Genomic DNA, 13,916 nt, shown 5'->3' on the forward strand with positions numbered 1-13,916 from the left:
GCAGGCACAAGCAGAGATGATGGAACCAACCCTCTTTTCTGCAGGTTGGACCCCAAAACTTGGTCAGCTAACAGCAAAAACCTGACCGTGAAAAACCTGAAAGAAATTAAATACTGGTCAGCAGATACTCAAGAGTTCACAGTGTAACAAAAACTAAATTCATGCAGATGAGAGCCAAACTCAAAAGACAAGTCTGCATGTAAATAATAGCCAGACTCATGTATTGCCAGTGGACTTGTTCCAGTGGGCATGCTCTACAGTTTCTGCCAGTCTACTTGCTCTGCTCCACCTCCCTGCTTTCCTGCCATACTGATCTCCACCCACACTCTCCACTTAACTCCTGCAAACCACTCTTGCTGTCAGTCTGTGAGGAACCGGCTCTTTCCTCTAGCCAATACAGTCACTGGACCTCCAAAGGCTGCTACTCGCTCAGGCCTGCAGTCACTGCACACAGTGTCGCCTCCTCTTCTACAACTGGTAGATTTGATTGACAGCACTCAATGACTGACCAGTACTCAGAAAAATGGGAAAGTCCAAGGAACTGTGTGAAGATGTAAGGAGAACCATTGGTTTACGGAAGATGGGAAGGCCTCATGGGGGCATTTCTTTTTTTTCTTCTTCTTTTTTTTCATATTTTTATTGAGAGACAAGTGTACATTAGTTTACAATGACAATACAATCTGTTCCCCTCACATATTTTTTAGTCTTTCTTACATGAACAGATACGATAATACACACACACACACAGGCACACCCACGCTTAAATAAAATTGAAAAAACAAACAAACAAAACAAAACTTAAGAAGAAACCCAAAACAAACACACACACACACAAAAAAAAGGGGGGGGGGGATATGATATTAATCAGCTGGTAGAGCGTTTAATGACTTGCAATAGTTTACAAAGGGGCCCCAGATACGATAAAATTCTCTGTATTTGCCCTTCGCCACAAGGCCTATCTTTTGCAATTTAAGAAATGACATCACATCTCTAAACCAAAAAGAAACTGAAGGTGTCTTTGAAGATTTCCAAAGGAGTAAGATGCAACGTCTAGCCAAAAGTGATGTAAAGGCTAATATTTTGAAGTGTGTAGGGTCGGTTAGACCAGTGTTGACTGGAAGCCCAAAAACAGCTAGAAAAGGACCCATGCAGATTTGGGTCCCAAGAGCCTTGGAAAGAATAAGTGAATACTGACTCCAGAAGCCGTGGAGTCTTGGGCACAGAAAGAACATATGGCCCAGGTCACATGGGGTGGCATGACATCTCTCACACTGATCCATTACTTGTGGGTCATGGGGGCATTTCTAAACAACTGTAGATTTTAAGATTCTTATTTAAAACATTTGTACATAAGTCATCACTTTGCTGAGGTCTGGAAGAAGGTCCAAACTGTCACCCTCAGATGAGAGGAGATTGGCTTGGATCTTCAGGAAGGACCCAGGAACCACCAAAGTTCATGCCTACCATGAACCGGGGTTGTTAATGACGAGGCTTTCAGACCTAAGAACACTGCACCACCTATCAAGAATGGTGGTGGCAGCGTCATGCTATGGAGCTGTTTTGCTGCTATTAGTCGCAGTGAATGGAATAATGGAGAAGGAAGACTACCTTCAAACTTTTCAATTTCATCTCAAATCAACAGCTTGTTGGTTGAAATTTGGACACAGTCGGATTTTCCAACACGACAATAATCCCAAACACACATCAAAACTGGTTTTGGAATGGATAACAGGCCAACATTGAGAACATTAAGAATGAAATAGCGTTCCAAAAACCCTAACCTCAACCCTTGGGTACAAAATGAACAGCCAGAGTACCCTACATGGAGAAGGAGACTAGCGGCCAAGATCAAAGTAGCATGGAGGGGAGTTAGCCAACAGTTGGAACTGCAGAAACCGCCTGAACAGGTATACCAGAGAAAAGCCAGGAGAACAAACCAGATGTTCTCCACTGAACCATCCAAAATGTACTCTCAGTGGCAGAGGAATCGAGCAATACTGGAAGAACACATGGGAGAAGAATGCAACATATAACAACAATACTAAGTGGCTAAGAGCAGACCACGGCAACCTCCCTGAACAGGATCCAGTAAACATCACAGTCTGAAGTGAGAAAAAGAGCATGAAGAGTTGGACAGCACCAGGTCCAGACACGATTCACACCTACTGGTTAAGGAAGCTAGCTGCACTCCACGAGTGTCTGGCAGCACAAATGAATCACCTGCTGATGGATGTGACACACCCACAATGGGTAACAAAACAGTCCTGATCCCAGAGGATCCCCATAAGAGACCACTTCTTGTTTTAGATGTCAGTGAAGAGCCATGCTGTTCAATCAGTCCACCGTGGAAACAGAACAGTTCAAAGAAATGATTAAAGGCCTAAAATTACCATGACATTCATGCCCATGATTCTACTGTCCAAATGACTCTGTCTCCAGCTTCAGTGAGCAGTGATGGAAACACGACTTATAGGTCCTGAGATTCACCCTGTGTCCAGTTGAAAAGGTGTGTTTTGTGATGTCAAAATGTGTCTGCTGGTACACCTTTGTCGAAATCATCTATAAGCAAAGTATTCAGGACTTTGAAGGTTTCTAGCTAAACGAATGGCTCTGAATATCTAATTTTGTTCTGTTAGACACCTCTGTAAGTATTTTTTAATTTATTCAAAGCTCTGTGGTACAGTAAAAATAAAAAAGAGAATTAAGCACGTGAACATGGTGTGTCTGTTGTAGGTAGATTCACACAAGTTATGTAAATCTATGGCTAATAAATTAAGGTTTACTAGCCGTAGTCTCTAATAAATTAATGTTTGTAAAAAAGCTCATGCACACAGCAGCATACGGACTGTTATGTAGCTGTTTTAGCTACATAGCTGTTTTGCTATCATGCTGCACAGCACATGGCCAACCGGATGTACATGCACAGCTTTTGAGTGTATAGTCAGATTACTTAGAGGTAATTGAAGCAGAAGGACAGAAGACCACGCTCTCTCAGTCTGTTTCTTTTAAGAAATGAGAGCGATGAGAGGCCCTTTTCTAAACCTGCAGGCGCAGGTAAAGTGCAGAGAAACTCTCCCCAAGCGAACCTACTAACCTTTTCTTCCAGCCTCATGTCTTTAATTTGTACTGGCAGACAATGAAATATTTAAAAGGAACCCTACAGGCAATTACATTAAAAGTGTGTGGTTAGACACCGCCTACCCTTTGGCGGGCCCCCACGGTGAGAAACGGAGGCCGATTTGGTGAATCGTCGCAAAGTTTACAACGTCAGATTTTACTCAATATCAATAATTCAAAGGTAGAAGAAGCATAAAGGGAAAGGAAAGGAGGACAAGACGGAACAGCAAAGAAGGGAAGGACAGGAGGAGGCAAAGGCAGGAGGAGGGAACAATTTGAGGAGGTGTGCGTTCAGGCTGTGGTGGATGTTGGCGGAAGGCTGCACTTTAGTGTCCATTTGCTAAATGTGGCAGAAATACACCGTGTGGCAGCCATGTTCTGCTCGCTGAAAGCTTTGCCGGACGTTTGATCCCTCAGAGTCTCTCCTGCACTCTGAACACACACGGACTTATTTGTTTCACATCAAAAATACGAACTTTTCATGTGTCTAAAATAGGCTGACACAAATACCACTCATGCGATGGACACACATGTAAAGTTCAGCTACAATATCCTGTAGCTCAGGGGTGGGCGATTCCAGGCCTCGAGGGCCGGTGTCCTGCAGGTTTTAGATCTCACCTTGGGTCAACACACCTGAATCACATGATTAGTTCGTTACCAGGCCTCTGGAGAACTGCAGGAGCTAATTTAGCCATTTAAATCAGCTGTGTTGGTTCAAGGACACATCTAAAACCTGCAGGACACCGGCCCTCGAGGCCTGGAGTTGCCCACCCCTGCTGTAGCTGAACTTTATTGGCAAAAACTAAACATGAAAGATGCTCTAAAGCCAAGTTTTAAGTACCACTAATGTAAACTTGGACAATATTTTATTGGGTACACCTTGCTGGTATTGGATTGGACCCCTTTTTATCTGCAGAACTACCTTAATTTTTTGTGAAACAGATTCAAGAAGGTCCTCAAAGTTTTGTCGACTGCACATTCATGATGCAAATCTCTTGTCATATCAGGTGCCCCATTGGACTGAGATCTGATAACTCTTAGAGGCCGAACCAGTTTGAAATGATTTGAGATTTGTGATAAGGTCCATCATCATGCTGAAAGCAGGCAGGCATCAGAAGATGGGTTCACGCTGATTATAAAGACATGGACACAGTCACCAAAACACTCAGGCAGTCTTTGGTGTTTAAACCATGCACAGTTGGCCCAAAGTGTGGCAAGAAAATATCCGCTGAAACATTATGCCATCACCAGGCTGAACAGTTGAAACAAAGCAGGATGAAGCTTTCATGTCTTTTAGATGAATGTACAACCCGGATTTCATAGCAGATCTTTGCCCAGTTTCTGTCCACTTTTGCTGAGTCTGTGTAAACTGTAGCTTCAGCTTCCTGTTCGTAAGTGACAGCAGTGTTATCACCCAAAGATCTGCCACTCATTGGATAGTTTTTCTTTCTCTGACCATTCGCCATAGATCCTTAAAATCCCAGCAGCTCATCGGTTTCAAAATATTCAGATCACCTTGTTTAACACAGAAAACTATGACAAGCTTTTTTCAGCATTCTGATGCTCAGTTTGAACAGTTTGACCATGCCTGAATAAAGCGAGTTGCTGCCATATAATTAGCTTGTTAGATATTCAGTTAATGAGCAAACAGTTCAGGCAGCGATTTGAATGAGTAAAAGTGAATGCTTGTAAAGTTCAGGCTAAAAATGAATTAAAGTTTCATATTCCCTAAACAGATAACAGGAAATGAGACAAAACAGATAAAACACACGTGGTAAATTTGAGTAAAATTGATCTTTTTCAAAATGTGTTGGGTTTAAACTTTAAACATCCGAGTTTGACTTTCTTTAAAGCTGGCACCGACTTTCGTCCTTCCTAGCTTCTATTTGCAGAGCTCTCACTCTGTGCTTTCATTCTCTTGCTTTCTCTCCTCCCTCCCACCCCAGCTGGACTCCCTGCATTTTGTTCTTCCCAGCGGACTGTCCTCCCTACTGCTGTCCCAGTGGAGTCAGGTGATGTATATTTTATGAGCGGGTGCCGGGGACCCTCTGGAGGGCCGCATCTACAGCAGGACAATAGGCCTCGCTCAGGTTTCCTGCTGGCCGTCACTGACACTGCTGCTCTTTTTGTGGGCAGGTGAGTCAGAGCTGGAGTTTCAGGCAGGGCTGCAGACTGAGAGGCAGAGTTACAGCTGGAGCAAGACTGAGGCCGGGCTGATGCACATCTTAAGTTTTACTCTCTGAAACAACACAGCACGTTAGAATAAAATAATGCAGATCATCTCTTTTTGGGGGGGTTTCAGTTTTGGTGGTGGCAAAAAACCCCCAAAAAAACAACCCTATTATAATTATCGCAGGTTTTGTTAAGTTTCTTTTAAAAGTAATGTTCATAGGGCAGAAAGAATAAAAGCGAGCTTGATCAAAAAGCTGTTCTGATCAAAAGCAGAGGGAAACACGCATAATATCAGGTTTTCATTCTTAGTTATTATTCTCTAAAGAGTCTTCATCTGTTTCCTCTAGTAAATCATATCCTCATTTCTAATCCTAACTTTAGCCTCAAAGCCATTTTACCCTGCTTCATCTTTCCTGTTTCTTCCTGCACTCTTTTGGGTCTAATTTACTTCATGTATTTGCTTTTATCGCTGCTTCATTTGCTCACTTCTTGCCTGCTTCGTGCTTGCAGTATTTATCCAAATAATTTGAGTATTCGGTATTTGATTCCTGTGATTAAAAACAGATTTCTCTAAAAGGTTTTACAGAGGATGCACCTGGGGAGAGAAAAATGCATCACTGGAATGACTTTGATTAATAATTTTAATTGGAATTCATTCCCACAGTGTTCAAAATGCTTTTGGTTTGTTTGTGTTTAATGGGCAGCGAAGATGCAAAAACAGTGATGAGGATGCAGTGCCCACGAGAAAAAGAATGGACTCCCCAAGTCTGGAAAAAATAGAAACCATCAGTCATCTATGAGTTTGTGCAAAGATGAACAGCTGGAAAGCTGAGATGAGCTGAACTTCAAAAACACCAGTACTTTCATCTTTACATTCATGATACTGGACTACATGTTGAAGTTTGAGTCCAGTTTCAGATAAATATATAGAAAAAACAACTTGAATGTACTGCATGTGTTGCACTTTACATATTATAGGGAACATAGATTTTTCCATAAGAAAGCTTTACTTCACTAAATCACTTGATTAAAACACTTCATGGTGTTTGTGCCATGCCTTTCCTTAAAAACAGATAAAGAATAAATAATTAACGGTGTTAATTATGGCAGTTCAAAATTTGATATCACCAGGATTGATTAAAACAAATCAGCCATCAGGTTATGATTCAGCACTTAAAGATTTATCTTTCCACACTTAAATGAATTGCAGCAGGAAACACAAATAAACGGTGCAGTGAGGAAAGCGGGAGAAAACAAGACCTTTATTTACTTTTTCTGAAACATCTGTGAAGAAACATTAAGTTATTGATCAAATGATCAAGCATTGGATAAGAAATAATTATTCTACTTATCACAACTGCAAAGGTGTGATGAGTGATTTCACTTAAGACTAATTCAGTAATGATGAAAGAAGATTAAAACAAATCTGATATGGAAAAGTAAATGAAAATGAGTGTTCGCCACAAAACAGCATCACAACTTTAATGTTGTTAATGTTCAGTAACAATACAGTGGGAAATACAAAATAAACAGAATTTACTCCAATTAAGGTCGCATAGTATAATAGTTTATTTGAGCAAATATATAATCAACAAAGCAACAAAACGGAGAAAATGCTCCTGACTGGATGAATTATTTAGTTTATGCACCTGAAACTCCTCACTGAAAACACAAACTCACAATAAGAGTAACAAGAGTGACTTTGTTCTAAATCTAAAACTGCAATGAAGTAATGAAGTTAAACTCAGTCCTCTGTGTTTTAGTTGGTCCCGTGAGCTGCATGAACGTGATTAATAACGCGTGAATCTCGAAATATCTTCATTTTTGTTTTTCATTACATAAGACCCCGATAATTCCTGAGGTTTTTACATGAATGAATGAATGAATGAATGCTTTTTCATGCATGGATTCGTGCTAATTCAGGTCCCCCTACCTTAGTCTCTTCTCAGGTTTCCTTTGATCTGTTTCAATTCAGGCATTTGCCCGCTTTAAATCAACTTCTCCGCAAACGCCGACGGTGGGAATTATGCGGGATTTTGCCAGATTAATTCATTAAAACCAGGGAATAATGTGCGCTATGCTGTTTGAAAAGCGCTGTTTTTCTCCCAGATTTATTTAGTAATATTTCATTTGTTACATTCTGTTTGAAGTAAACGCTTCAATAAAATAAACGCCACAGTTGTTGCTACTTGTTGCAAATAAGTTTATTTTTAATTTTTACAGGTGCTCATCTTATTAGTGCAGGTGTGAGAGCAGCAGACACAGCGCTCGGGATAGTGAGCCCCCTGCCCACTCTGTCACCCTCGCGATAATCATTCCGTCTGCCGGAAATCCCCCCCTTCCCCTTTTGATTGACAAGCTGTGCCCCGCTGACCCCAGCTCGGTTCACGTGTAAATATTTCATCGTCTGGTGTTTGCGCTCTTTAGTTCCCGTTCAGGACTGTTTATTCTTTAATTAACGGAGGTGTGAGTGGGTTTTCTTGCGCGATCAGGAACACGATGTCCACTAGTACAGCCACAGAGTAAGTGAAGCATGATTAATTGATTTATTAATTGCTACGAACGAGGATAAGGGTGAGGTAGAGGAATTCCTGCACGCCCGCCATCAATTAATAATCTCAACTGAATCTCTCTGAACCAGCCCTCCCTCTCTGCCAGCTGACCGGGCAACTGAAATCGTCACCCAAGCCCAAATATTGCTTTTCATAGCCACACTTGCTGTTTGTGATTAGTAGGTTATATGCTGCATGAAAATAAGAACCTGAAAAAACACATGGTCTCCTTGCTCAGCCGTTTTACTTTGAAAGATCTGCAGCACTGTTACAAAGATGTGTTGGTAGTTTAGGATGAAACGCTGTCTGGGGACAAATGTAAGCCTCCACAGTGCGGCTACGGGTGTCATGAAGGCACTGATCTGCTTTAAACAGTTTTCCTGGCGCACAGGCTCAAATTCTGCATCTAAGCTTTAGCAATCAAGGAATCATTAGATCACCGTGACTCTGAAACCCACTTTTGCAAAGTTAATTGATGCAGGCATCAATAACCACGTTATTCCTGGTGGTCTTGTGACAACTTCATGTCACCGAACCCACATTTTTCTTGCAGGTATCGATTTTTAGATGTTTCTACGACGATTTTTTAGCAGTGAAACCACAAACCGTCCTTGCCAGCGAGCCAAGCACGCTTGGAGGCGTGGCTAAAGACGACTATGTTCACGTGGTTGGTGGAGACGTCCAGGGGGAGGGAGTGAGGATCCTCCAATGAGGAAGAGCCTGGGAGGCAGTGGTCCAATATAGGCGCTGGAGGCAAGGAGCGTCTTTATTATAGAAGTCGTTTACAGGAGGCAGAAGACCCGCAGGTGTCCCGGAGTTACCTCTGGTTGTCACGTTCTGTATATTTTTTTACTGAGTCTGACTGCATCTACAAAAACCCGATAAAGAAAAACAAATCTTTTTTTCCAAGTTATCTGCGCGTGGCAGGCACGTTTTCTTCCTCTCTGAGGCGTTTCTTTTGAGAAAAATCATCAAAACGGAGTGGAACGAGGAAGACGGACAGCGACCCTCCCTCACTTCTGCAATCATGATGTCGATGAACAGCAAGCAGCCTTTCAGTATGCACCCCATCCTGCACGAACCCAAATACACTCCTCTGCACTCCAGCTCCGAGGCCATCCGCAGAGCCTGCCTTCCCACACCGTCGGTGAGTCCAGAATTCACTCGTGACTTCCTGCAGCTCTTACAAAACTTCCAGTCCCCTCTGACAATGTAGACAATGTCTTTAGTTTATTCTTGATTTCTATTCATGTAATGCAATATAAAATGATTTAATATAATAACAACAGCCCCACATTTTGGCAGCTAAAGTCTTTCTACTTTGAGACCAGGATGTGCGTCTTGTTTGGACGGTGGAGTGAGGATAAAGTTCAATATTATAGCATCGAATGACAGCGCTCGATGAAATGTGAAACAAAACCCGCGTAAAGAGACTGGAGACAGTGATATAACAGGTCAAACCGGGAGTACTAGCAGCACAAAAACAAAATAAAACAAAACAAAAAAAACCAAGCCAACCGTGGTGCCCGCAGACGCAAAAAATGCGCCTCTGCCGAAGCCAGATGTGGTGTTTTGAGAAAGTGTGAGAGATTCTGTTTCAAACGAACGACGATAAAAGACGAAGGAGGGAGAGGACGAATGAAAAGCCTGCGTGGAATCTCCGAGCGCGTGTTATCTCATATTGTCCCATTCATATTCAAACTCACAGCCGTTTCATTTCATTGTCCGCAGAAATTATTCAGGAGATCGTAAATATTAATTTTAAATGAATATCCTTCCACGCTGACACACTTTCGAGGCACCGGGCACATCCAGCTGTGTCCACGTCGAGGTTGTTTTGAGAGCTAATGAAACAAAGTCCAGTTCACCTTGCGCGCGTAAAATTTTCGTCTTTTGTAATGTTGTGACAATTGCTTATATACTGTAAATAATGCACATTAACTGATTAATATTGCAGTTTAAATGTTAACCTGGAAAAGCAGAAAAGTATTTGTGAAACAGTCCGAATTCTGAAAAATATCAGTGGGTTACGATAGAAAAGTTTCCACAGATTTGTCATTTTATTTAATAGTTTGCACTTCATGAATTGTTATTTTAACGTTTAAATAAATGTGGTGTAATTAGCTGGAGTCGCGGTGGATGCTTTGACGAAGCTGACAGGTTTTGTTGCTGAGAAGCTTTCCTCTAACCGGCCTCCCTCTGCTCCCCTCGCAGCTCCAGGGCAACATCTTCGCCGGCTTTGATGAGACGCTGCTGCAGAGAGCCGAGGCTCTGGCCGCCGTGGACATCGTGGCACAGAAAAGTCACCCGTTCAAGCCAGACGCCACCTACCACACCATGACCACAATGACCAGCATGACCTGCACCCCGACCTCCTCCTCCGCACACCTGCACCACCCTTCGGTGCTCACCTCCCACCATCACCCGGCGCACCACCAGCCGGCGCAGGGCCTGGAGGGCGACCTGCTGGACCACCTCACGCCCGGTATTTCTCTCGGAGGAATGCCCGGCTCAGACGTCTGTTCCACGGCCTCGCACACGGCTCACGCCCACATGTCGGCCATCAACCACATGCAGCACCACCACCACCACCACCCGCAATCCATGAACATGCACCCCCACGGGCTGGGATCCCACGCTTCCCTGGGGACCGCCGGCGCAGACGCGGAGCCTGATCCCCGGGAGTTGGAGTCTTTTGCGGAAAGGTTCAAACAAAGGCGGATCAAACTTGGGGTGACTCAGGCGGACGTGGGGGCTGCCCTGGCCAACCTTAAGATCCCCGGGGTCGGGTGTCTTAGCCAGAGCACCATCTGCAGGTTCGAGTCCCTGACGCTGTCGCACAACAACATGGTGGCCCTGAAGCCGATCCTGGAGGCCTGGCTGGAGGAGGCCGAGCGGGCACAGAGGGAGAAGATGACCAAGCCGGAGCTCTTTAACGGGGGGGACAAAAAAAGGAAACGCACTTCTATCGCTGCACCTGAGAAGCGCTCTCTGGAGGCTTATTTCGCCGTGCAGCCGAGGCCCTCATCCGAGAAGATCGCCGCGATCGCCGAGAAACTGGACCTGAAAAAGAACGTGGTCCGGGTTTGGTTTTGCAATCAGAGGCAAAAGCAGAAACGAATGAAGTTTTCTGCGACGCACTAAGGCCAGCGAAGCCGCGGGTCTCTGCCCCGTTTCCAAAAAGACAAACCAGAGACAAGCTGCTGCTGCTGCTGCACCACACTGTCAGAAAAATACAAGGTACACCGTCGTGCCTTTACTACCTGGGCAGATCCTGTCTGACAGCCACCCGGGCCCCATAGGTGCGCGCTCAATTAGTAAACAGTCATCTCACAGATCATATAGGTGCTCATCAAAGTGTTACAGCAGACTACGGTCATTGAAAAAAAAAAAATCTCATCAAATGGTTTTTGCTTTACAGAATTAATAAATGGTATGGCATTGAAAATGCTACTTATTTATTTTACAGAAGAAAAATCACGTTTTCTGACTAAAGAATGGACGAAATGCGCGTATGTGTGCGTGTGCATGCGTGATTTTTCTTCGTTACAGTGGAGCAGAATCCACAGCCGTGTGTCTGCAGATGTGGAAACGACTTCACACAGAGTATTCAGCGCAAAGAAAGCGCTCGACGGGGTTTTCCAGTATTTTTAGCTACACATTTAGGTTTGGATGTGAGACAGCTGGTGACTTGTTCTGTCAGTATAAACCCGGACGTGTTCTAATAAATTCAGCCTCATTCATCCAGAAAAAAAACGAAGTGGATACAACGGTGTACCTTTCTTATTCTGACAGTGGAGACGGAGCATGGGGACTGGGAGAGAAAATAAAATAAACAAAAAAGACTGAGACCCTGTCCAAAAACTCGAGACTCTTAAATCTTTATGCTTCTCCACAAGAATAGGCCATTGCTCCCTTGAGATGTGGGAGAAAGTGATCAGCATCGTAGGGGAAAAAGAGGAGGGAACAATGCTCCGTCCCGTTCATTCACAAGGCAATTATTGTACAAAAAATTAAGAATAATAATGACGGGAATCGAGGAATAATTATTATTATCCTCCTTAGCCGGAATAGCTTTTTATATTTATCAGTGTACATATTTGTGAATATATTGCACCTCTGTGTGTGTCGGGGGAAAAAACGCTCATTTAAATGTATTGATTTTTTTTTCGCTGTCTTTTCTCCCAGGTGTTTGTTTCTTTACGAAATTCAAGAGGTTTTGGAGACGAGATCCGACCAAACGCGTTAAAAGCGTCCTTTGGTCTGTGGCTAATTCGTGAGGCGCAGTAACTCCTGTAATCCGTTGCATGGTTTACTCGTAAAATAAAAGGGGGGAGGAGAAGGAGGACATGGGTGTTTTCTTTGTGGCTCCAGAAGTATGGAAACAATCCGCCCCCCCCAAAGTGAATGCATTGCAATAAGAAGAAACACACACACACACACACGAACACGCGCACGAGTACACACATTCACACGGTATAGCTGTGTGTCTACCTCATTACGCAAGTGTTGGCACGTTTATGGTGATTTAAAAACACACACACATATAAACAACAACAAAAAACCCGAGTAGGATAGAAAAAAAAACATTGGTTTGATTTTAATGTGATTTTCTTTTATTATTTTTTTGTTCCTCTGCCACTGGGTTGATGGTGAATTAGGCCTAGAAGACTCACTGATGTGTAAACCTGTTGTATGTTCAAGTTCACTGCAATGATGCTCTGACAATCAAATTAATATTGTTATTATTCAGAAGTGGTTGATCCCCCCTCTTTGTGTCCTCATGAATTATTATTATTATTATTATTATTATTCGTCCACTGACACCTTTGTGGAGAGCACTTTGTACAGTAGACATTCTGATGAAGGGAACTGTCGGCCTTATTTATACATATTTTGTCAACGCTTCTGAGAAAACGTCATTTAATTATTTATTTATTTTTTGTTTGTTTGTTTTATTTTTTTTTCTCTTTACATTTCCGTATTTATTTGAATTTAATTTATTTTGGAGAAGAAGAAAAAAACATATTTCATATGTGAAAGTGTGCTTTAAATGTGTCTGTGTAAGCGACAGAAGCTGAAATAAACCGTGCACGTTTTACTTGAACTTCTGAAAGCCTTTCTTTTGGGGATTTGAAAAAGACGGTGAGCAGGATTTTGTCTCTCAACCCAATCAGAAAAACTACTGCTTCCATTTTTAGCGAGCATCACACCTCCTGAGAATAGATTTTGGTCATTTTTTAATTGTGCGTTTGAAGAGAAAATATCTGATTATCTTCGTGACACCGTGCCAGGGTTTGTGTTCGTTGATAGAGGTGTTTAAAAAAGATAGATTTAATGGATCTGTGTAATGCGAGCTCGGGACAGCAGTCTGTCTGTGTTTCTGTTTCTTGGATACAGTCCGTGTGTTTGCGCCGAGAGGCGAGCAGCTGCTGCTCTGAAACAGGAGAAGCCTGGAGGTGAGGGAGGTCCGTCTAAAAGCTGCTTCCCAGCGATGATGAATAGGATTTGATACTTGAGTGACTCTAATATTGATCAACTTTGCTGGGTATGAAGACTGCACGGCTCTATCGCATAAAGGACCGTGCAGACAGGCCCCTCATCTGATGCTTTTAGTCCTATCAGACGTTTCTCTCCGAGTAAAAAAATGCAAAGAAAACTAAGAGAATTGAAAAGTCTCTGCTTCTTAAAATCAGAAAACTTTAAAAACAGAAAAAAATCAACGAGAACTAAAAAAAGAAAACAGAGCTAAATGAAATATCTCTTAACTGTCACAACTTATGAGAAGCTGATTATTGTCCCTGATGGTATGAAACTTAAAACATGAGGTAAACGATTTCATGCCCGATAATTAAAAAGAAAAGATTCTGCAAATATTAGTCAGCTGATTTTTAGCTTTGCTTTCGTGAATTCAATTTCCCAAGATGCAGATTTAGATGTAAAGTGAAATTATTGGCAACAATACATTTTAGCAGGCAAAATGTTGCATGCATTTATTCATAACATATGGATCTCTATCTTCGTCAAACTGAACAAAAATTAACAACGAATTTAAAACGACTGATCATTTGCACA

At 42.6% G+C, this 13,916-nt stretch overlaps 1 protein-coding gene across 1 annotated transcript; it reads left to right on the top strand.

Annotated features, from left to right (window-relative positions):
• Window positions 1-8,201: 8,201 nt before the first annotated feature.
• Window positions 8,202-12,942, top strand: pou4f4 (POU class 4 homeobox 4). Its single transcript, XM_085175598.1, has 2 exons — window positions 8,202-8,988; window positions 10,056-12,942. Exons 1-2 carry the CDS (start codon window positions 8,869-8,871, stop codon window positions 10,983-10,985), a joined length of 1,050 nt encoding a protein of 349 aa, XP_085031724.1. The 5' UTR covers window positions 8,202-8,868; the 3' UTR covers window positions 10,986-12,942.
• Window positions 12,943-13,916: the final 974 nt, after the last annotated feature.

The sequence above is a fragment of the Neolamprologus multifasciatus genome, chromosome 10 (genome assembly GCF_963576455.1).
Source record: "Neolamprologus multifasciatus chromosome 10, fNeoMul1.2, whole genome shotgun sequence".
In the NCBI taxonomy this organism is placed as follows: Eukaryota; Metazoa; Chordata; class Actinopteri; order Cichliformes; family Cichlidae; genus Neolamprologus; species Neolamprologus multifasciatus.